This window comes from Salvelinus namaycush, chromosome 20 (genome assembly GCF_016432855.1).
Source record: "Salvelinus namaycush isolate Seneca chromosome 20, SaNama_1.0, whole genome shotgun sequence".
In the NCBI taxonomy this organism is placed as follows: Eukaryota; Metazoa; Chordata; class Actinopteri; order Salmoniformes; family Salmonidae; genus Salvelinus; species Salvelinus namaycush.
In genome coordinates this window covers 29,989,835-30,012,458 of record NC_052326.1, presented here as the reverse complement: position 1 = coordinate 30,012,458, position 22,624 = coordinate 29,989,835, and the positions used below count along the sequence as shown (strand labels likewise).

Sequence of the window (22,624 nt, the reverse complement as noted above, 5' to 3'; positions counted from 1 at the left end):
CAACCCATATGTAGTTTTCATATGAATAAAATACACATTTTATTTACATAAATTACAAGAAAGCACAAACCGGTTCACCAAAATCTACATTAAAAACATCTTGTATATATTACATTTAACAGATTTACCATAATTTACTCCATGTCTCAAGTAAAATCTTCAATAAAAAGAAGGGCTATGATACGGAATCTTTATTGGCATCTCTTTTTAAAATCGCTACTAGTCATAGAATGGAAACAGAATCGGGACATTGTACTCACAGCACTTAGAGAACAACAAAATCAGGACAATCTTCTGTGTGACCTCTTTAATATCTGAAACAGCTGATTCTGGACTAGTGGTTATAGAACTCTGTATACAATGTTTGTCAGCAGAGGAACGTGAGGCTCAGTCAGTCAGTCTTCACAAGGAGGAAGTCGTGGAGTCCACCACTTCTCGCCCGTTACACACCGTTGGCACAATATTGGAGGCTGAAGCTTTAGAAAGAGAACAGTCCCTTTTTAACAACAACATGATCAGATTACAATTCACTGAGTCAGATTAGTGGTTAGAGAAGAAGATGAGAGCAGGGGAGGGGAAAATAACGCCTCATTCTAAAGTTTGGTCTGTCAGCACACCACAGGGGTGTAGTGAAGTGATGCGTCTTCAGAAAGTATTCATACCCCTTGACTTAATCCAACATTTTTTGTGTTACAGCCTGAATTCAAAATGGATTAAATCTAGTTTTTTTTCTCACCCATCTACACATAATACCCCATAATGACAAAGTGAAAATACTTTTAAAAAACTTTTTGGGCAAATGTATTGAAAATGAAATACAGAAATATCTCATTAACGTAAGTATTCACCTTTGGCAGCAATTACAGCAGTGAGTCTTTCTGGGTAAATCTCTAAGAGCTTTGCCCACCAGGATTGTTACATATTTGCACAATATTCTTTTTTAAATTCTTCAAGCTCGGTCAAGTTGGTTGCTGATCATTGTTAAACAGCCATTTTGAAGCCTTGCCATAGATTTTCAAGCCAATTAAAGTCAAAACTGTAACTAGGCCACTCAGGAACATTCAATGACGTCTTGGTAAGCAACTCCAATGTATATTTGGCCTTCTGCTTTAGATTATTGTCCTGCTGAAACCTGGATTTATCTCCCAGTGTTGGAGGATTTTGCCTGTACTTAGCTCTATTCTGTTTTTATCCTAAAAAAACTCCCTAGTCCTTGCTGATGACAAGCATAGCCATAACATGATGCAGCCATCACCATGCTTGAAAATATGAAGAGTGGTACTCAGTGATGTGATTTGTTGGATTTGCCCGAAACACAATGCTTTGTATTCAGGACATAAAGTACATTTCTTTGCCACATATTTTGCCGTTTTACTTTAGTGCCTTATTGCAAACAGGATGCATGTTTTGGAATATTTTTATTCTGTACAAGCTTACTTCTTTTCACTGTGTCATTTAGGTTTGTATTGTGGATTAACTACAATGTTGTTGATCCATCCTCAGTTTTCACCTATCACAGCTATTAAACTCAGTAACTGTTTTAAAGTCACCATTGGCCTCATGGGGAAGTCCCTGAACGGTTTCCTCCCTCTCTGGCAACTGAGTTAAGAAGGACGCCTGTATCATTGTGGTGACTGGGTGTATTGACACACCATCCAAACTGTAATTAGTAACTTCATCATGCTCAAAGGGATATTCAATGTTAGTTTTTTTATTAGGTGCCCTTGGTCTTTGTGGTTGAATCTGTGTTTGAAATTCACCATTCAACTGAGGGACCTTACAGATAATTGCATGTGTGGTGTACAGAGATGAGGTAGTCATAGAAAAATTATGTGAAACACTTATTGCAAACAGAGTGAGACCATGCAACTTATTATGTGACCTGATAAGAAATGTTTTATTCCTGAACTTATTTAGGCTTGCCATAACAAAGGGGTTGAATACTTATTGACTGAAGACATTTTAACTTTTCATTTTTAATTAATTTGTAAACATTTCTAAAAACATAACTCTACTTTGACATTATGGGGTATTGTGTGTAGGCCAGTGATCCACATTTTCAATTTAATCAATTTTAAACGCAGGCTGTAAATCAACAAAATGTGGAAAAAGTCAAGGGGTGGTGATTTGTGAATACTTTCTGAAGGCACTTTATAGTGTAATATGTAGAAATATCTCAATGATGAACAATGGTACTGTAAAATTACTTTTTAACGACCATGATGGTAAAAATGAGGATGATGATGATGATAATAATGATAATGGTGATGATGAAGGTTGTGTTTGCCTGCCGGCTTGTACCTTGAGAGAAGCTGGATCCGGGGCCGGTGGTGACGCTGAAGCGGGTAGTGGCCACCCTGAGAGAGGTGACGTTCTTCTGGGGCTGGAACAGGATGATGTGGGTCTTAGGGGCAAAGAGGCAGCCCAGCACCACCGAGCCACTCAGACTGACAGAGATACACATGGTGGTGGTCTGCACCTGAAGGGGGGAGAGCGAGAGAGGGAGAGGATGGGACCAGAGACAGGGATTACTCATCTGATAAAGCCATATTATGGAACACAATACAGCATAGAGACTGAGGAATGTCAAAAAGCTAACAGTAGCCGGACAACCTCAGGAAATAGAAGGTTCCATGTGTGATTGGCTTCCAGTTGAAGCTCGCATCCGCTACAAGACCATGGTGCTTGCCTACGGAGCTGTGAGGGGAACGGCACCTCCGTACCTTCAGGCTCTGATCAGGCCCTACACCCAAACAAGGGCACTGCGTTCATCCACCTCTGGCCTGCTCGCCTCCCTACCTCTGAGGAAGTACAGTTCCTGCTCAGCCCAGTCAAAACTGTTCGCTGCTCTGGCACCCCAATGGTGGAACAAACTCCCTCACGACGCCAGGTCAGCGGAGTCAATCACCACCTTCCGGAGACACCTGAAACCCCACCTCTTTAAGGAATACCTAGGATAGGATAAAGTAATCCTTCTAACCCCCCCCCCCCCCTTAAAAGAGTTAGATGCACTATTGCAAAGTGGTTGTTCCACTGGATATCATAAGGTGAATGCACCAATTTGTAAGTCGCTCTGGATAAGAGCGTCTGCTAAATGACTTAAATGTAAATGTAATGTAATGTAAATTGTGTAGTGCTGCCAGCAGCATCTGAGAGGAGAGTGGTGTGAGTGAGCTGTTTGTTTGCCTGTCAGTCCCTCACTTAAGCCCCCTCCACCTCCCCTCCTCCCTTCCGTCCGCCCACATGCAGTTGTGTGTCATCAGCTAGTCCTTTTATATCCAGCCCTGCTTTGTCTTTGTCTCTTCCGAGATGCCAGTTTAGTTATAGTGCAGCCTATAGGTAGTGGTGCATGGTGAGTGGGTGTTGGGTACATCTTGCCAGCCTGCCATCCCACACACTTCCCAGGCTCAGCAGGTGTCTGTCCATGTCTCCCTGAATACTAATATCAGCATTAGAATGAGTTGGGCTGGCAGGCAGAGAGCACTCAGCAGTGGACACGACGTTCAAGCTGTGCTGTGGTCCTTCACTCACTGCTGTCACTGACAGAAGGCTACAGAGAATGCAAATTCACCATAACATGACACAAGTTAATCTTTGAGTTGTGTAGCGAGTCCAATGTGAAATGCACTAGAAATAAATATTGAATTGTCGACAGCCTCTACTTCTGGCAGTCCCTTTGTTGAGCTGAATACTGTCTGTCACATGTAGGCTGCTGTACATTATGTTAAAACATTTATCCATCTTTTTAATCTGGTTCATAAAATACCTAAAAGCTCGGATAAGAAACTGATGTCAACCTCATGTAACCTGTAGTATCATCAAAGAGTACACAGGTGCTATGTTCCACACTTTGTATTCAGAAATAGTCTTAATAACACTGCAATGTGGGCAGCGTAGCCTTCTGCATAATCATAAGCTTCTAATTGATTTTAATAATGGAAAGATGTGTCTTAGGAACAGCAGAGAGCTGGGAATCTGCCTTCTCAGTAAGACAAACTGTGTTTTCCAAGAGGGTTGAATTCAGGATGCAGAGCATGGCAACTCTGGATGTTCCCAGCCTCCTCTCACGGTGTGTGTGATTCAGTTGTTCATTATGAAAACTGACAAAGATTTTTGTAAGTACTCTCGGTAAAACTGTTTTAAAAAGGCTGTGTAGCCTGTGGAAGCCATACTCTACGTATATTCAGGTGTATTATTCCACAAAGAATCTAGCCCTCACAGGGAGAGTGAGATCATTCTACATTTTCAGCCTGAATATATATTTTCAGAAGGGGAACGTACAACATGATTAGGTGATTTTAGGGCTTCTTTTGGCTTGTAAGAGAGAATGGGCAGAGGCATCATGCCCATAGGGGGCACAAGGGCACGTGCCCCCTCAGATTTTTTACAATTATTTATATAAAGGTCTGTCAGGGGTAATTTGCGAAGGGGGCACACTGACTGGACCAGGCAAAGAGTAACCCTCCTATTCTCCTTAGTAAGTGGTTCCTTCCATGGTGCACTGAGGAGCAAAGATATGCTAGGTAGGACACTAGATACTCTAGTGCATGCAGACAGTATCGTCAGTGGAGGAGGAGAGAGAGTGTCCAGTAACACACACAGTGTTTGATTTTATTTTAGCTGCCAGTGATGGGCAGGACCGGAGGTATGTTTGTAAATTAATTTGATCAAGCTATGTAGCCTATTGATTTCTTTCCTTTCTTTGATTAATATATAAAATGAAAATCTTTTGTTGTTTCTCTGTAATTCTAGCCACCTAGCAATTTTATGAAGTTGGCTTTAGCTAGCCAGCTAGATATGTTCCCAATCTCCCAACCTAATAACTAACTGCCAAGCAATTTCAGGCTATCAATCATGTTAGAGTAGCTTTTCTAATTATCTTAGCTGGCATGCCTGCTGGTAAGGTTGCTAGACGTTAGAAAATAAATAAATACATTGCTGTAACTCTCGGGTTATTATACTATACCAGTGTGGCAGTTGTACTAAACTCCTAAGGCATAACAGTTCTTAAAGAATCAATGTGAATCATTCATTAACATGACAATTGAACAGGTAAAGAGGTATGCTTAGATAACCTATGCTGAATATATTTTTTAATACAGTATAATTAGGCATAATGATTATGACTCTACAGTGCAGGAAAAAGCTGTTTCAGGTGTTTGAAAAATGACCCCTCTGGACCACCCCCATTATAAAGAAAGGTTCCTTCGCTACCACACCCACAACAGAAGCGCAATCATGGCTTCGGATTCACAGGTGGTCGGTTTCCTCTAGCTTCCACAGCCACAAATCATTTAAGGTCAGGGTTAGGCATAATGTTAACAGTGTGGTTAAGGTTAGGTTAAGATTAGGGTTAGGTTTCATATCAAATTTTAAGAAGAGAAATTGTAGAAATGGGCAGGGTTTATGACTTTGTGGCTGTAGTAACTAGTGACAATCCAAGGTCATTTCTGTGGCAGCAGAAACACTAAGGCTCATGGTTAGTGTCATTTTTGGCGCTCTTTATAACCAGGAAATGACGGTAAAAACATGACTTCTCAATACAGAGGTTGAAACATTGATAACCGATGGGCACTACATCAACATACAAAAGGTTTTGCAATTTCGGGAGAAAATAGAACATCTACATTACACGGTAGTCCTAATATCGCTATCGCTAACAGATCTCATGGTATATTTTAGGGATGAGGAGACTCTTCGTGATTCCTTACTAAAAGGGAGTTATGAAATCTGAAGACAAGTTGACAAGTTAAGCGAGACATATTAAACCAATCATATTCACTGTTTCAAACATTAACTTCCACGCTGCACAGGTGTCTTTTTAGTGCATAAAACTTTTTGGTTTCTTTTTAAAAAAACTTTCATTTAACTAGGCAAGTCAGTTAAGAACCTATTCTTATTTACAATGACAGCCTAGGAACAGTGGGTTAACTGCCTTGTTCAGGGGCAGAACGACAGAGTTTTACCTTGTCAGCTTGGGGATTTGACCCAACGCTCTAACCACTAGGCTGTCTCTTCTTTAACATAAGATGTTGCTGTTATGCCTGAATTTTACCCAAAACCAACAAGGAAGTCTGCAGGGTTGATTAATTTAATTTCAGCAAGCCATGACACCAACCATCTCAGATTGTTATGAAATGGTTTCTGTAGTTAGAAACAGATATGGTAACAGTTCCTGCAACATTATTATGTTGAAAGACAATTCGAACTTAAGCTAATTGATTGCACCCAAATTGGCCATTTAAATGTACAGGATTCATATGAAATTCATTAAATAAATATGAAGCTGTGGTTTGGATAATTGTATATTCAACCTATGTAATGAATTTGGTGAGGTTTTTTTCCCCTCAGTTCAGAGAAATTAGTCATTGAAGTTCTTAGGTTTATGCCCCATCATACAACCTGATATTACCAGGTTCTGATCACTAGATGGTGCTGTTCCTGGTATTTATTTTATTTATTTATTTTTATTTTACCAGGTAAGTTGACTGAGAACACGTTCTCATTTGCAGCAATGACCTGGGGAATAGTTACAGGGGAGAGGAGGGGGATGAATGAGCCAATTGTAAACTGGGGATTATTAGGTGACCATGATGGTTTGAGGGCCAGATTGGGAATTTAGCCAGGACACCGGGGTTAACACCCCTACTCTTACGATAAGTGCCATGGGATCTTTAATGACCTCAGAGAGTCAGGACACCCGTTTAACGTCCCATCCGAAAGACGGCACCCTACACAGGGCAGTGTCCCCAATCACTGCCCTGGGGCATTGGGATATTTTATTAGACCAGAGGAAAGAGTGCCTCCTACTGGCCCTCCAACACCACTTCCAGCAGCATCTGGTCTCCCATCCAGGGACTGACCAGGACCAACCCTGCTTAGCTTCAGAAGCAAGCCAGCAGTGGTATGCAGGGTGGTATGCTGCTGGCATAAGGTGAAGAATGTGTGAAGAAACCCCCCCTCAAAGTTAATTCAAAAGTTAACATTCAAATGATAATGATTTATACATGTAGAGTGAAGAGTTATAATTAGAACAATTTACACTACATGACCAAAAGGATGTGGACACCTGCTCGTCAAACATCTCATTCCAAAATCATGGGCATGAATTTTGAGTTGGTCCCCCCTTTGCTGCTATAACAGCCTCCATTCTTCTGCAAAGGCTTTCCACTAGATGTTGGAAAATTGCTTTGGGGACTTGATTCCATTTAGTCACAAGATCATTAGTGAGGTCGGGCACTGATGTTGGGCGATTAGGCCTGGCTTGCAGTCGGCGTTTCAATTCATCCCAAAGGTTTCGATGGGCTTGAGGTCAAGGATCTATGCAGGCCAGTCAAGTTCTTCCACACCGATCTCAACAAACCATTTCTGTATGGACCTCGCTTTGTGCACGGGGGCATTGTCATGCTGAAACAGGACAGGGCCTTCCCCAAACTGTTGTCACAAAGTTTGAAGCACAGAATCGTCTAGAATGTCATTGTATGCTGTAGCATGAATATTTCCCTTGACTGGAGCTAAGGGGCCTAGCCCAAACCATGAAAAACATCCCCAGACCATTATTCCTCCTCCACCAAACTTTACAGTTGGCACTATGCATTCAGGCAGGTAGCGTTCTTCTGGCATCCGCAAAACCCAGATTAGTCGGTCGGACTGCCAGATGGTGAAGCGTGATTCATCACTCTAGAGAACACGTTTTCACTGCTCCAGAGTCCAATGGCGGCGAGCTTTACACCACTCCAGCCAATGCTTGGCATTGTGCATGGTGATCTTACACTTGTGTGCGGCTCCTCGGCTATTGAAACCCAATTCATTAAGCTCCCGACGAGCAGTTATTGTGCTGATGAGGCTTCCAGAGGCAGTTTGTAACTCGGTAGTGAGTGTTGTAACCGAGGACAGACGATTTTTACACGCTTCAGCACTTCCCGTTCTGTGAGCATGTGTGGCCTACCCAGTTCAAAGCTGAGCCGTTGTTGCTCCTAGACGTTTCCACTTCACAATAACAGCACTTACAGTTGACCGGGGCAGCTTTAGCAGGGCAACATTTGACAAACTGACTTGTTGGAAAGGTGGAATCCTATTACGTTGCCACGTTGAAAGTCACTGAGCTCTTCATTAAGACTATTCTACTGCCAATATTTGTCTATGGAGATGCATGGCTGTGTGCTCGATATTATACACCTGTCAGCAACGGATGTGGCTGAAATAGCCGAATCCACTCATTTGAAGGGGTGTCCACATACTTTTGTATATATAGTGTATTTTGTGTCCATATGCATCTAAAAAAAAAAATCATATGAAAACAAAAAACAGCATTGAGGACTACTCATTCTTCATTTTATTCTTTCAGTTTATTTTCTTCACTGCATCTTCTTTTGCACTGATGTCGCTACATCCCATATCAGTGTTTCACAATCCTGGTCCTCGCGTTTCTCCAACAGTACACATTTTTGTTGTAGCCCTGGACAAACACACCTCATTCAACTCATTGAGGGCTTAATGATTAGTTGACAAGTTGAATCAGGTTATCTTGGATGCATGAATTTCACCTTTATGTCTATTACGACTGGAATCCGCAGCATCCACCCAAAGGGGAAATTCATGCATTCAAGTTATCCAGCAAGGTAATTTTCTCGGCAAACAGAAAGGACACATTCTATGTACCAAAAACAAGCATCATATTCTGCACAATTAAGGCACCAACCACTGCAACTGGTTGGCATTGGGTAAATCCCTTTGAATTCAATCACTTTTTGACAGCATCCATTTTGATTTGAATGACAACCTTCCATAAATATTTGCCCATTGTAGAAGTGCTCAGAAAGTTACTTTTTTGGACCTGAATGCCAAAACATTCAATAGATAAAAGTGCTCAAATTTGACCCGTTTTTGCACAACCCACCATACCGTGAGACATCCATGTCTTCATCACTGAAAAGACAAATGGTTGAGATATAATATAAAAACTTACAAACATGGTTGTCAAACTTTTTTATAATTTCTGAAAAAAAATATTTTTCATAAATATTTCGTCATTTTTTAACCATTAACGCCAATTATCTAAAAATGAGTAAACTCAGATTCTTTCATATTTGCATATGTTGTAGCTTAGATCCTATTTTACATAATCTGAGGTTTTTGTGTTGTGCCCGCCACCGTTCTTGAATGCTCTTGAATTTTTTATTTTATTTTATTTTATTTCACCTTTAGTTAACCAGGTAGGGCAGTTGAGAACAAATTCTCATTTACAACTGCGACCTGGCCAAGATAAAGCAAAGCAGTGTGACACAAACACAGATTTACACATGGGATAAACAAACGTACAGTCAATAACGCAATAGAAAAATCTATATACAGTGTGTACAAATGTAGTAAGATTAGGGAGGTAAGGCAATAAATAGGCCATAGTGGCGAAATAATTACAATTTAGCATTAACACTGCAGTGATAGATGTGCAGAAGATGAATGTGCAAGTAGAGTTACTGGGGTGCAAAGGAGCAAAAAACAAAAAACAATATGGGGATGAGGTAGTTGGGTGGGCTTTTTACAGATGGGCTGTGTACAGGTGCAGTGATCGGTAAGCTGCTCTGACAGCTGATGCTTAAAGTTAGTGAGGGATATATGGGTCTCCAGCTTCAGTGATTTTTGCAATTCGTTCCAGCCACTGGAGGCAGAGAACTGGAAGGAAAGGCGGCCAAAGAAGGAGTTGGCTTTGGGGATGACCAGTGAAATATACCTGCTGGAGCGCGTGCTACGGGTGGGTGTTGCTATGGTGACCAGTGAGCTGAGATAAGGCGGGGCTTTACCTAGCAAAGACTTATGGATGACCTGGAGCCAGTGGATTTGGCGACGAATATGAAGCGAGAGCCATCCAACGAGAGCGTACACGTCGCAGAATACAGGGTGGGTGTCATGTTTTGGCTGATAAATGTACTAAAATGGGGATACAATTTACATTTCTACTTTCAAATGGAACACAAAGATGGTTGCTGGTCCAAACCAATGTTATCTCTAAGCTTCCCAAGTGTGCGGAGGACTGCCTTGCAGAAGAAATAGCAACCCGCTCAGAAAAGCACGAGATTGACTTTACTTAACTTTCTAGAGTTTTCCCCATGAGTTAACACTATGAAGGTTTCCCTTATCTGTGGGAATTGTGATCGAATCAATGTAATATTAGCCACCTTGTTAAGCGCAGCAGCACAGGGGATCCCAAGAGCAGACTCAGACCAGGAAACAGGGATGAATGAACCAAGATATGTATTGTAACACAGGGAGAGATGAAGTGCAGATCCAAGGAAGCTCGGATGAGTTGTAGTAAACCAGAAGTGGAGGCTGAGGTTGAAGTGAGCTGGGTTGGGACAGGGTAAGCAGGTCCGGAGGGGAATCCAAGGGAGTGATGGTGAGTTGAATACAGAACAGGGTAGCAGGGTGGTGATATGTGAAACAGGAGACAGGAACCAGAGTCAGTGGCAAAACTGCAGTGAGAGGAGATAGTGTCAGGCAAGGAAACAGGCACAGCAGGATACAGGATCTTAAATAATAACAAATAGCTAGAAGCATGACTGACTGAACAGAGATTACGATCCGGCAGAGTGGAAGTGGCAGGACTGAGTATTTGTAGAGGTCTTGATTATGGAACGGGTTGCAGCTGGTGAAGATCCGCTCTGGCTCCAGCATACCTGTCTCCAACCACACAATCACACACAAACAGAAGGGGAGGGGGAGAAAGAGAGAGTGTCCTGAAGGAGTGGCTGCAGGTCAAGGAGACACCGGATGTCCACTAGGGGGTGTGGCAGGAGCAGATGTGGCACACCTTCAATGTAACATACTGAAACAAAACAAACTTTGCAAGAGATTTTGTTGTAAGCAGAATGTATCAGAGTAGGATTCTACTGCATTGACAGGCAAGACTCAGGCCCGTACTGGTGCACCATAACCAATCAGAGCTGCAGTAGGCCTATATGCAAATAGACCATTGCCATGTATGGATCTTTCCCATTAACTTTGAAGTACACTGTTTTTACAGCATGAGCAGTGGTGAGTAGATGTGCTTGTTTTGAGATCAAAGCGAGAGCTACATGTAGCTGAAGCATGCATGAGAGCACCAGCTGTTCTGGACGACTGTGTGATCACGCTCTCCATAGCAGATGTGAGTAAGACCTTTAAACAGGTCAACATTCACTAGGCCGCGGGCCAGACGGATTACCAGGAGGTGTGCTCAGAGCATGTGCGGACCAATTTCCAAGTGTCAGACATTTTCCATCTCTCCCTGCACGATTCTGTAATACGTACCTACAGACCACCATGTCCCTGTGCCCAAGAAAGCGAAGGTAATATGCCAAAATGACTACCACCCCAAGTACTCACGTTGGTCGCCATTAAGTGTTTTGAAAGGCAGATCATGGCTCACGTCAACACCATCATCCCTGAAACCCTAGACCCACTGCAATTTGTGTGTTTGGACCATGATAGTTTGTTGGTAATGTGGACACCAAGGAACTTGAAACTCTCAACAAGCTCCACTACAGCCCCTTCGATGTGAATGGGGGCGTGTTCGGCCCTTCTTTTCCTGTAGTCCATAATCATTTCCTTTGTCTTGCTTACGTTAAGGGAGAGGTTGTTGTCCTGGCACCACACTGCCAGGTCTCTGACCTCTTCCCTATAGGCTGTCTCATCGTTGTCGGTGATCAGGCCTACCACCGCTGTGTCATCAGCAAACTTAATGGTGTTGGAGCCGTGCTTGGCAACGCAGTCGTGGGTGAACAGGGAGTATAGGAGGGGACTAAGCACGCACCCCTGAGGGGCCTCTGTGTTGCGGATCAGCGTGGCAGATGTGTTATTGCCTGTTGTATTCGGCACATGAGACAAATACAATTTAATTTGAATGTAGGCCTAGATAGAACACCGCACATTGGCTGCTACTGTAGGCTGAACGATTGATTTGATTTGATCTAACTTTATTTGTCACATGCGCAGAATTCAACATGTTTAGACCTTACCATGAAATGCTTACTTATAGTTGAAGTCGGAAGTTTACATACACTTAGGTTGGAGTCATTAAAACTTGTTTTCAACCATTCCACAAATTTCTTGTTAACAAACTTTAGTTTTGGCAAGTCGGTTAGGACATCTACTTTGTGCATGACACAAGTCATCTTTCCAACATTTGTTTACAGACAGATTATTTCACTTATAATTCACTGTATCACAATTCCAGTGGGTCAGAAGTTTACATACACTAAGTTGACTGTGCCTTTAAACAGCTTGGATAATTCCAGAAAATGATGTCATGGCTTTAAAAGCTTCTGATAGGCTAATTGACATCATTTGAGTCAATTGGAGGTGTACCTGTGGATGTATTTCAAGGCCTACCTTCAAACTCAGTGCCTCTTTGCTTGACATCACGGGAAAATCAAAAGAAATCAGCCAAGACCTCAGAAAAGAATTGTCTGGTTCAAGTCTGGTTCATCCTTGGGAGCAATTTTCCAAACACCTGAAGGTACCATGTTCATCTGTACAAACAATAGTACGCAAATATAAACACCATGGGACCACGCAGTCGTCATACCACTCAGGAAGGAGACGCATTCTGTCTCCTAGAGATGAACGTACATTGGTGCGAAAAGTGCAAATCAATCCCAGAACAACAGCAAAGGACCTTGTGAAGATGCTGGAGGAAACAGGTACAAAAGTATCTATATCCACAGTAAAACGAGTCCTATATCGACATAACCTGAAAGGCCGCTCAGCAAGGAAGAAGCCACTGCTCCAAAACCGCCATAAAAAAGCCAGACTACGGTTTGCAACTGCCCATGGGGACAAAGATCGTACTTTTTGGAGAAATATCCTCTGGTCTAATGGAACAAAAATAGAACTGTTTGGCAATAATGACCATTGTTATGTTTGGAGGGAAAAGGGGGATGATTGCAAGCCGAAGAACACCACCCCAACCGTGAAGCACGAGGGTGGCAGCATCATGTTGTTGGGGTGCTTTGCAGGAGGGACTGGTGCACTTCACAAAATAGATGGCATCATGAGGTTGGAAAATTATGTGGATATATTGAAGCAACATCTCAAAACATCAGTCAGGAAGTTAAAACTTGGTTGCAAATGGGTCTTCCAAATGGACAATGACCCCAGGCATACTTCCAAAGTTGTGGCAAAATGGCTTAAGGACAACAAAGTCAAAGTATTGGAGTGGTCATCACAAAGCCCTTACCTCAAACCTATAGAACATTTGTGGGCAGAACTGAAAAGGTGTGTGTGAGCAAGGAGACCTACAAACCTGACTCAGTTACACCAGCTCTGTCAGGAGGAATGGGCCAAAATTCACCCAACTTATTGTGGGAAGCTTGTGGAAGGCTACCCGAAACGTTTGACCCAAGTTAAAGAATTTGAAGTCTATGCTACCAAATACTAATTGAGTGTATGTTAACTTCTGACCCACTGGGAATGTGATGAAAGAAATAAAAGCTGAAATAAATTATTCTCTCTACTATTATTCTGACATTTCACATTCTTAAAATAAAGTGGTGATCCTAACTGACCTAAAACAGGGAATTTTTACTAGGATTAAATGTCAGGAATTGTGAAAAACTGAGTTTAAGGTGTATGTAAACTTCCGACTTCAACTGTACATGCCATTAACCAACAGTGCAGTTCAAGAAGAGAGAAGAAACCAACAGTTTAAGAAAATATTTACCAAATAAACTAAAGTAAAAAAGAAAAAAGTAAAACAATAAAGTTTTATGGGCTTAGTAGCCTTAAATGCAGAGAACTTGCCCACAAATCAGCACATTGATACAACATCCCGGTCCCAGCGATCTGGTCAAGAAATGGAAGGGTAAGTGATATTGAACAGAAAGATCTAGATCGGAAAGTACACTCTTAGAAAAAAAGGTGCTAAGTAGAACCATACAGGGTTCTTTGGTTTGTCCCCATAGGGGAACCCTTTTTGGTGCTGGGCAGAACCCTTTGCAGAGGTTCTTCAAAGAACCCCTATGAACCCTCTATGAAGGGTTCTACCAAGAACCATTTTATCATCTGAATGTTCTTTCTAGAACCGTCTGAAGGGTTCTACTGAGAACCCTTTTATCTTTGGAGGGTTCTTCCTAGAATCCTCTACGAACGGGTAGAACGCACCAGCCTTATTAGCCTTTAACATTTTATTACTTATGACAATACTTATGACAATTACATAAATCATAAGGCCTTTCTTTGAGGGCCTAGTTATACCCTAACACAGTGCAGTGGAGGCTGCTGAGGGGAGGAAGGCTCGTAATAATCCCCAATTAACTTGCCACAAACCTCCTGTGACACAGTGGTATTAGGAATCTCCTGGATTACAGGCCACATCAGGCCTGCAAGTCACATTATGCTGGCTTTCAAAGTGATGTGTAATTCTGATTGGAATCCAGCCAGAGTTAGGATATCCAACAAGTAAAATTGTTAATCACCCACAACCTGCATTCAGAATGAATGCCAAGGTAGAGCAGATTGAATACTGAGACTACCTCAATCATCTAAACTGGAACAAACATCTCAGTAACGGGTGCAATAAATCCTATTTCTAACAGACTGGATTAGTTTAGAAAACGGTATATTATTTACTGTATCTTTGTGTGGCATAAAATGTATCAACCGATCAATATACTATACATGCAAAAACACAGATATTACAGTAAAACAAACAATTCTGAAAATCTCCCTCCAATAGAGCATGCTGGACAATATTATATATTGTTCTATGTAGAACCCTTCTCGCATCCCAAAGACTAATCAAATAACCCTTTCTGCCAAAAACGGTTCTTAGGGTGTTAAAGGTTCTAGGAAGAACCCTTTGACTTACAAAAAACCCTTGATCAAAACAGTTCTTGGTAGAACCCTATCCCTCTGCAAATAACCCTTTTGGAGGCATACATTTAAGATGTACAATATACCACACCACCATTCAATGAATTAAACTTTGACCTACCAGCACCATCACCCACTGTCACAGAACACCGTTGTGTATTTACGCCAAGGCGGCTCATTTTGCCTTGTCCCGCTGCTCAACTTACCCCATACCAGGGTAAGTTGTGGAAATAACCACTTTTTTTTGGACAAGCTTTGTTTTCAAAACTGTTATGTTTACATGAATTCTGTAATTTTTTTTCCAGGGATACACAACATCCTGAAATATATGTAGATCTCTTTGTTAGAAAGAATACTATATTTCCTTGACGTAGTGAGGCTGAATGTTAAAAAAAAGAAACGTCTCAACTTAACCCATTCTCCCCTAGAGTATATGAGTATATATGAGTATATGAAATATATTAAATAAATGTCACCAATAAAACCTAAAGATACTGTATATCTGATATTTATAAAGGGCAATTTTTTTTACTTTTTTTACCCAACTTTTAACCTAAATCCAATGACATGGGGAAATGTTTTGTTGATTTCACGTTGAGTTCACATTAGTTGACAACAACCAACTGTAAATCAAAACTAGACATTGAACTGATGTCTATGCCCAGTGTGAAGGGCACTCTTTGCCTTTGGATATGAATGATGTTTCATCACCTTGTTAATTTGCTTTTCTCCTTCAGGGAGGACATCTTTAATATTTAATGTGGTAATCATGTTTGTAATTCATGCCTCAGTAGACCATATTTTGTTTCCTTAAACATTTAATGGATAACGTGCACATTTTTTTTTGATTATTCAACCAGACTTTTCTGAAATCACAGGGTAGGAGGACAGCCATCTCAGAGTAAGATTGTAGCAGACGGAACACAGTCCAGTTATATTTCCCTCATTGAAGACAATACACAAATCACATGAGTCTTTGTTCCAGTTCAGAGATAATCAGAGCGGTCAGATTAGAGCTGTGTTGATCTGTTCTGTCCGTGCCCCCTTCTGTCCCCTCCCCCTCCTGCCTAGGGGCCATGATGTAGGGTCCCTTTGAAGCCCTGGGAGACATCTCACGGCACACAGCTGGGACTCAACGTCCTGATCTTTCACACTCTACTCCGCACGGGGACACACAGCTACGTTCTGTCCCCCATCCAGACCTCATACTCTCCAGCCTGTCCATCTGTGTCTGCAGAGGTAGGTGCACCAGGGGACCTCCCTCTGTCTCTCTCTCTGTCTCTCTCCCCCAGTCCACACAGGTATCCCAGAGGGGACAAAATACCACAGAGCTCAGTACTTCTCTGAAACTCTATGTCATCAGATCTCTAGGTTCAGGACTCAACAGTCACTTGGTCACAAATATTTTTCTATCTGGGTCGTTCCAGGAGTTAAAAGCCTGTGCCCTTTAATATGAACCAGATGGTTTTCACCATCATTGTAAAGTCTTAGTTATTTTGTTGCTTTGAGAAAGTAATTTCGTAAAATTCAAATAAAATTTTATTTGTCACATGCTTCGTTAACATCAGGTGTAGACTAACAGTGAAATTATTACTTCCCAACAATGCAGATTCTTATTTATTATGCAGATTCTTATTTATTTCATGCGATTAGTGAATAATTTATGTCTGTCCCTCATTTTAAGGTCAACCTTGTTACGTGAACTGAACACTCATTTTAATATGGTCATACTATTCCTTTTTCATTTATTTTTTCAATAGAAACATTGAAGATATAATAATCAAATCATAGTGTAAAAGCAGGTGAGCTGCTTCTACTCTTTTTGGCCATTTTCTAGTGTTTAACAATAAAAAAATGTGAAGCTTGCATTCACTTGCCCCTCCCTCTTGCACACAACAAACTTCCATATAGTGGTGAGGAGGAGCTCTGCAGACCCTTCGTGTCCAGAAGTAATTTAGCAATTGGCGCTCTGTAGAGTTGCTATTTTCTCAAGTTTTCTCATGTCAATTAACTTGTGACATTCTTGGATTACTCATTATACTAATAAAGTCAGATTTAATCAACAAATACGATAGTCAGTTTAAAACAGTTTAAGGGTACAAGACTGTGTACATATCTGGCTGTGTTGGCAAAATTTCTACATATCCCATCGAGTCAAGTGGGGAGAGGCTGCCCGTTGTCACAGTTCCAAGACCAGTCAGAAACATCCAGCTAACCCTACGCCAATGACGACAGTGGATGTTTAAACACGGTGGATGTAAAAACTGAACTTGGATCTTCGAACTTCTTCTTGATAGGGGGCGCAATTTAAACATCTGGCAAAATATGCGTACCCATTTTAAACTGCCTATTTCTCATCCCCCGAAACTAGAATATGCATATAATAGTCAGATTAGGATAGAAAACACTCTGAAGTTTCCAAAACTGTAAGAATTTTGTCTGTGAGTTAAACAGAACTTTTATTGCAGGTGAAAACCTGAGAAAATTTCAAGCAGGAAGTGGCACTAATTTTGAGAGCTCTGTGTTTCAAAGCCTTCCTATTGCATATGTGAAGTCTCATCAATAAGACCTCTTTTTCTATGTCTTCCCTAAGGTGTCAACAGCTTTTAGACGTAGTTTCAGGCCTTTATTTTGAAGGATGAGCTCGCAAGAGCACATTGAGTAAGTGGACAGGTGGGGGCTCTCCGGGTGAATCATGCGTAAATCTGAAAAGGTAGCCATTGTTTCTCTAGCTTTACTGAAAAGCGAACTGTCCCGGTTGATTTATTATCGAATAGATATGTGAAAAACTCAATGAAGTTGGATCAGAAACAACGTTTGGCATGTTTATGTGAACATTATGGATATAATTTGGAATTTTTTTCGCCGTTGTCGCGAACGCTTTTTCCAGTGGATTCTTGGGTCATGACGCATTAAACAAACGGAGTTATTTGGATATAAAACATATCTTTATGGAACAAAAGGAACATTTGCTGTCTAACTGGGAGTCTCGTGAGTGAAACCAACCGAAAAACAAATAAGGTAAACGACACATTTATTTGCTTTGCTGGTTGTTGTTACCGAATTACCTGACGTTAGCTGTTCTTATTGTTTTGTCGAGTGATCGATACATTTACACAAATGCATGTATTGCTTTCGCTGTAAAGCATCATTTCAAAATCTGAGACGACAGATGGATTAACAAAAGACTAAGCTGTGAATTGCAATGTTCCACTTGTGATTTCATGAAATTATATTTTATGATTACCCTCCGGCGCTAGGCTACGCTATGCTAGTCAGGGTTTTTAATGACAGAAATCCCGGATCCGGGAGGAGTAGCAATGAATTAAGTAGCAATGATATCCTTCGCCACCATTTTCTTACGACACAACAGATACTGTACTGTAGATCGAACCAGTCTTGACTATAAAAAAAAAACGTTAATTTCCAGAGAATTTCTTAGTTACATGATTTTATAACTAACTAGCAAAGAGGTTTTGAAGTTGAGGGTGCAGTATCCATGAAGTTTGGCAATGTGGACGAAAACTAGCATAGTTCAGCTAGCCAGTTTGTTTAGCCAGGACAAACAAGTTTGGGACAGGATATAGCTGGGCGCACATGTGCTAGTTCAGGCTAGTTCAGGACAGGCTAGTTCAGGACAGAAATGTTCATTTTTATGCCCTAATATCAGGATCTGGCGGCAAACATTTTGATTAAACAATTCATAGACTGAAACTAATACATCAGATGACAAATAATTAAGTAGAGCAAATCGATATACAATCCCGAAATCAGCTGTAACTGCCAAAAGTAAAACAAAGCTTAAAATTATGTTTGAGTGAACCTGAATCCAGAAAATGAATGACTCCTCCTCCTCACCACTCTATTCCCACTGTCGCAAAGGGATTTAAGATGAAATTGTCAAACCTGTTACCGTCAACCCTTCTACTTTAATGTGCACTTCATTGGCATTTACTGTATATACTGTATATATATTTTTACTCTTGGAATGGGAAAATATGTTTTTTCTTTACATGTGCTCTTTATGACAGAATGTTTAAATAAAAAAAACATTTTTAAAAAGCAAAACAAATGATATACCCAAAAGGCCCTCTATTGATGGAATGACCCAGCTGTTATGCTTTTTGCTATGGTAGGCTCTGCTGTACACACTCCACATACAAGCTTGTGTACAGTATACACATACTGTACGCACATAATGTTGGAGAGCATTACTTTAGTAATGCATTACTAAATCCATTGACCAATCTTCAATAAATACCGTAAAACTTATATTTATAGCATTTATCTGCTTAAATCATTGAACACAACCAGCGCTTATGGAGACAGGCTTATCTTTGAGGTAGGTGTCTATTTCCTTAAAGTGATACATCAAGATTTTGGCAATGAGGATAGTATTTTTATGTCTCTTCATCTAGTATGAAGGATGTTAGAGGTAGTTTCGCACACTAACGCTAACTAGTGTTAGCGCAATGACTGGAACTAGCATGCTCGGTGTTACCATAGACTTCCAGTCATTGCATTAACACTAGTTATCAACTTTCTTCAAACTGCACGCAGAGACATAAACTTCATTGCCAAAATCCCGAAATATCCCTTTAATGCACACAGCATTTTGCTCTATAAAATGTTGAAAAGACTACCACACTGTTGTGACCGGTATGACCAGTATAAACATAATATTAACAAATCCATCAGACTTGCAAAGACTAGGCTGCCTGTCATACACCCCCCAATTTCACGCTTCACCACCATGGAGAGCATTATTTGATGTTGTGTTGTCTTTTTGGTGGCGCCATTGCTAGGAAAATGTTTTTATACACATGACCGTGGGAATATCAGAGCGGTGTCCATGGTAACCTCGTGAACAATTGATTTAGACCTCGTGACTATTTGAAACAGACATTTACTTGCTGAAATGTAATAAAAGGGAGAGGCGGCTATTTGAGACTGCGTTTAATTGAAGTTTTATGGTAGGTATGGTAATGTGGAAATGAAATGATCATAACACAATGAGGTTTGCTCTATGCTAATTGTCATTAAGTAGCCAATGTCAAGTGTTTTTTCAGTATAAATCCATCCCACCAATTTAAACCCGTGATTTTGCCGGGATATGATCTCCTCTGAGCCTTTGTTCTCCTCTGGAACAGATTTCTCAGTCACATGAAAAGAGATCTGCTTCTTTTATCAGAGTTTAAGACAAGCAATCAAAGGGATTTGTCATCTGTTTAGAAAAGATTCAATGAGCCAAACTCACGTCCCCTGACTTACGACTTTAAGGACACAGGAAATACACAAGTAGAAATAACAACCAAGGGATCGGTTTCATGTGTCTTCAACCTCAGTTTGTAAAGTACTGTAGATATACACTGTATGTTAGGCAGTGTGTTGAGGTTGTGTTGTTAATTTTTGGAAAAGTAGTGATGTACTGTAAAACTCAAAAACAGCAAAAACATGTGACTTTGTTTACAAAATCAAAGGCATAGGATGTCTGCTTATTATCTACACCAGAATATCAAAGTCTATGTGATTTGATAACTCACCCTGTAGTCGCTGGCCGTGACATAGAAGATGGGCTGGAAGGCCAGCCAGATGATACAGGTGGTGTACATGGTGAACCCAATGAACTTGGCCTCGTTGAAGTTCTCGGGGCACTTCCTGGTCTTAAAGGCGTAGACAGTGCAGAGGATGATGAGGATGCAGTTGTAGCTGAGGGACATGAGCATACTGGAGTCCTTGCTATTGCACTTGAGGGTGACTATGTCCCTCCTCTCGGGGTTCACTTCCTTCCTGACCCCCGGGGCCTCCACCAGGAGCCAGACCACCACCACCACCAGCTGGCAGGAGATCAGACCCCCGCAGATGGCCACCTGCGAAGCAGGGCTGATGAACCTCGGCCGCTGGGCTCCGTCCTTCACCCCGCTGAAGATGCGTGCGATGCGGTTGGTCTTGGTGAGAAGCGCAGAGTAGCACACAGCGAAGGAGGTGCCCAGGCCTAGTCGACGTAGGGTACACACAGCCATGGAGGGCTTGGAGATATAGATGAAGGTCATGCTGTAGCACATCAGAACACCCAGCAGGAGGATGTAGGACAGCTCCCGCCCGCTGGCCTTCACCACAGGGGTGTCGTTGTGCTTGAGGAAGAGGCCGATGATGAAGAGTGTACACATCATGCCCAGGCAGGAGATGGTAACAGGGCCTATAGCCCAGGCGTCCTCCCAGCGGATGTACTCCTCTGGTAGGTTGTAGCAGCCTGTCAGGTTGGCCAGGGGCCATTCGCTAAACTTGCAGTCGGCGCAGGTGAACTCATCCTTCAAGTACTGGTAAGGCTGGCAGGGGATGCAGATCCAGCAGCACACATCTCCAGGCTGCATGCTCTTCACCTCGTTCTTCCTGCAGGGGTCACTGCATTGGGAGGTGGGTGCGGCATGGCCTTCCCAGGGGATCTGGCTGGTGTTAAGGGTCAGATTCTGGGCCCAGTAGCCCACCTTACGGTAGACGTAGCGTCCGTCTTCTTTGTGGTAGTGAAAAATGTTGTAGCGGCCTAAGCTGTCTCCAAAGATATCGAACCTCACCATGTTCTCTGTGTCTGCTGGACGGAATGGAGCTGCAGGGTGAGAAAGAGAAGACCATGGTCATGTTATGATGGTTGAAAGTGAAATAAACAAATTCATGTCTATCCTTGACAATACAATATATCATTAACCCTCTGAACTCTGACTCACTCAGATTCGTATTTTGAATTGTGTACAATGTGTACAATGAATCCAGGGTCTTGGAGTCAACATGTTTTGATTGAATGAGCTTGTATCTGCTTCATCACTTCACCTCTCTGTATTCCCCTCTGACATTCCATTCCTTTCACATGGGATTGATGCATCGGGGACACAGGTGCAAACCCAACATTTACATAATTGAAGCCAGAAGGTTGAGTCTGTTTTCTTTGACACAGGCTTATTGCACTCAAATGAGAACCTCAGAGAGATGTTTAAAAGTTTTTTTTTTTTTTTTTACTATTCAGGTGCCAACAACTATGGGTTTAGAGCAGATTCATTCAACACCATGGAATAGACCGTTACTATACAATCACTTGGTACCATGTCAAAAAGATTGAACATTTATCTTAACATCAATCCATTCATAATGTCTAACTATGGAATAATACATTCTTAATGTCTAACTATGGAATAATACATTCTTAATGTCTAACTATGGAATAATACATTCTTAATGTCTAACTATGGAATAATACATTCTTAATGTCTAACTATGGTATAACAATTTGCAAGACATGGATAGAAATACCAATGCATTCATAGCTAGAAAGTAAACAGAGCAAAATGACAGAATTGCACCTGGACCGTTGAGATGTTTAGAGATTTTTAGAACCATTCTCAGCTGAATAGCCCCATTATTCTCCATAGAGAATCATCTAGTCTCTTTTGAACTAGAGGAAATGGGGCTTTGTAATGGATGAAGGATAATTTGTGACCCTGCTGTACTGCCATTTCCCCAAAGATTTCCATACACTTCAGGCGATTCTAGTCTTGTAATCCAATCTGATGTCTTCTGACAGCAAGCTCCCCTGGGGATCCATCTACAATCCATGGACGGCTGACATGGACTTTGACCCCCCCCCCCCCCCCCCCCCCCATCACTCATGCATGGAAATATTCCCACCTTGTACTGCATCCCTACCTTAAGACTTGGAGACACAACTACTCAGTCAACGGTTTAGTAGTTAGAGCATTCGGCTTGGTGGGGTTGTTGTTAT

At 41.6% G+C, this 22,624-nt stretch overlaps 1 protein-coding gene across 1 annotated transcript in view; it reads right to left on the bottom strand.

The window, feature by feature from the left end:
* Window positions 1–402: 402 nt before the first annotated feature.
* Window positions 403–22,624, bottom strand: part of LOC120065219 (metabotropic glutamate receptor 2-like) — a 69,137-nt gene continuing 46,915 nt past the window's right edge. Inside the window, exons 3-5 of the mRNA XM_039016020.1 lie at window positions 20,394–21,457; window positions 2,296–2,479; window positions 403–476 (exon numbers count right to left, since the gene is read on the bottom strand). Of these exons, the coding sequence (XP_038871948.1) occupies window positions 403–476; window positions 2,296–2,479; window positions 20,394–21,457 (1,322 nt within the window). The remainder of the gene's footprint in view (window positions 477–2,295; window positions 2,480–20,393; window positions 21,458–22,624) is intronic.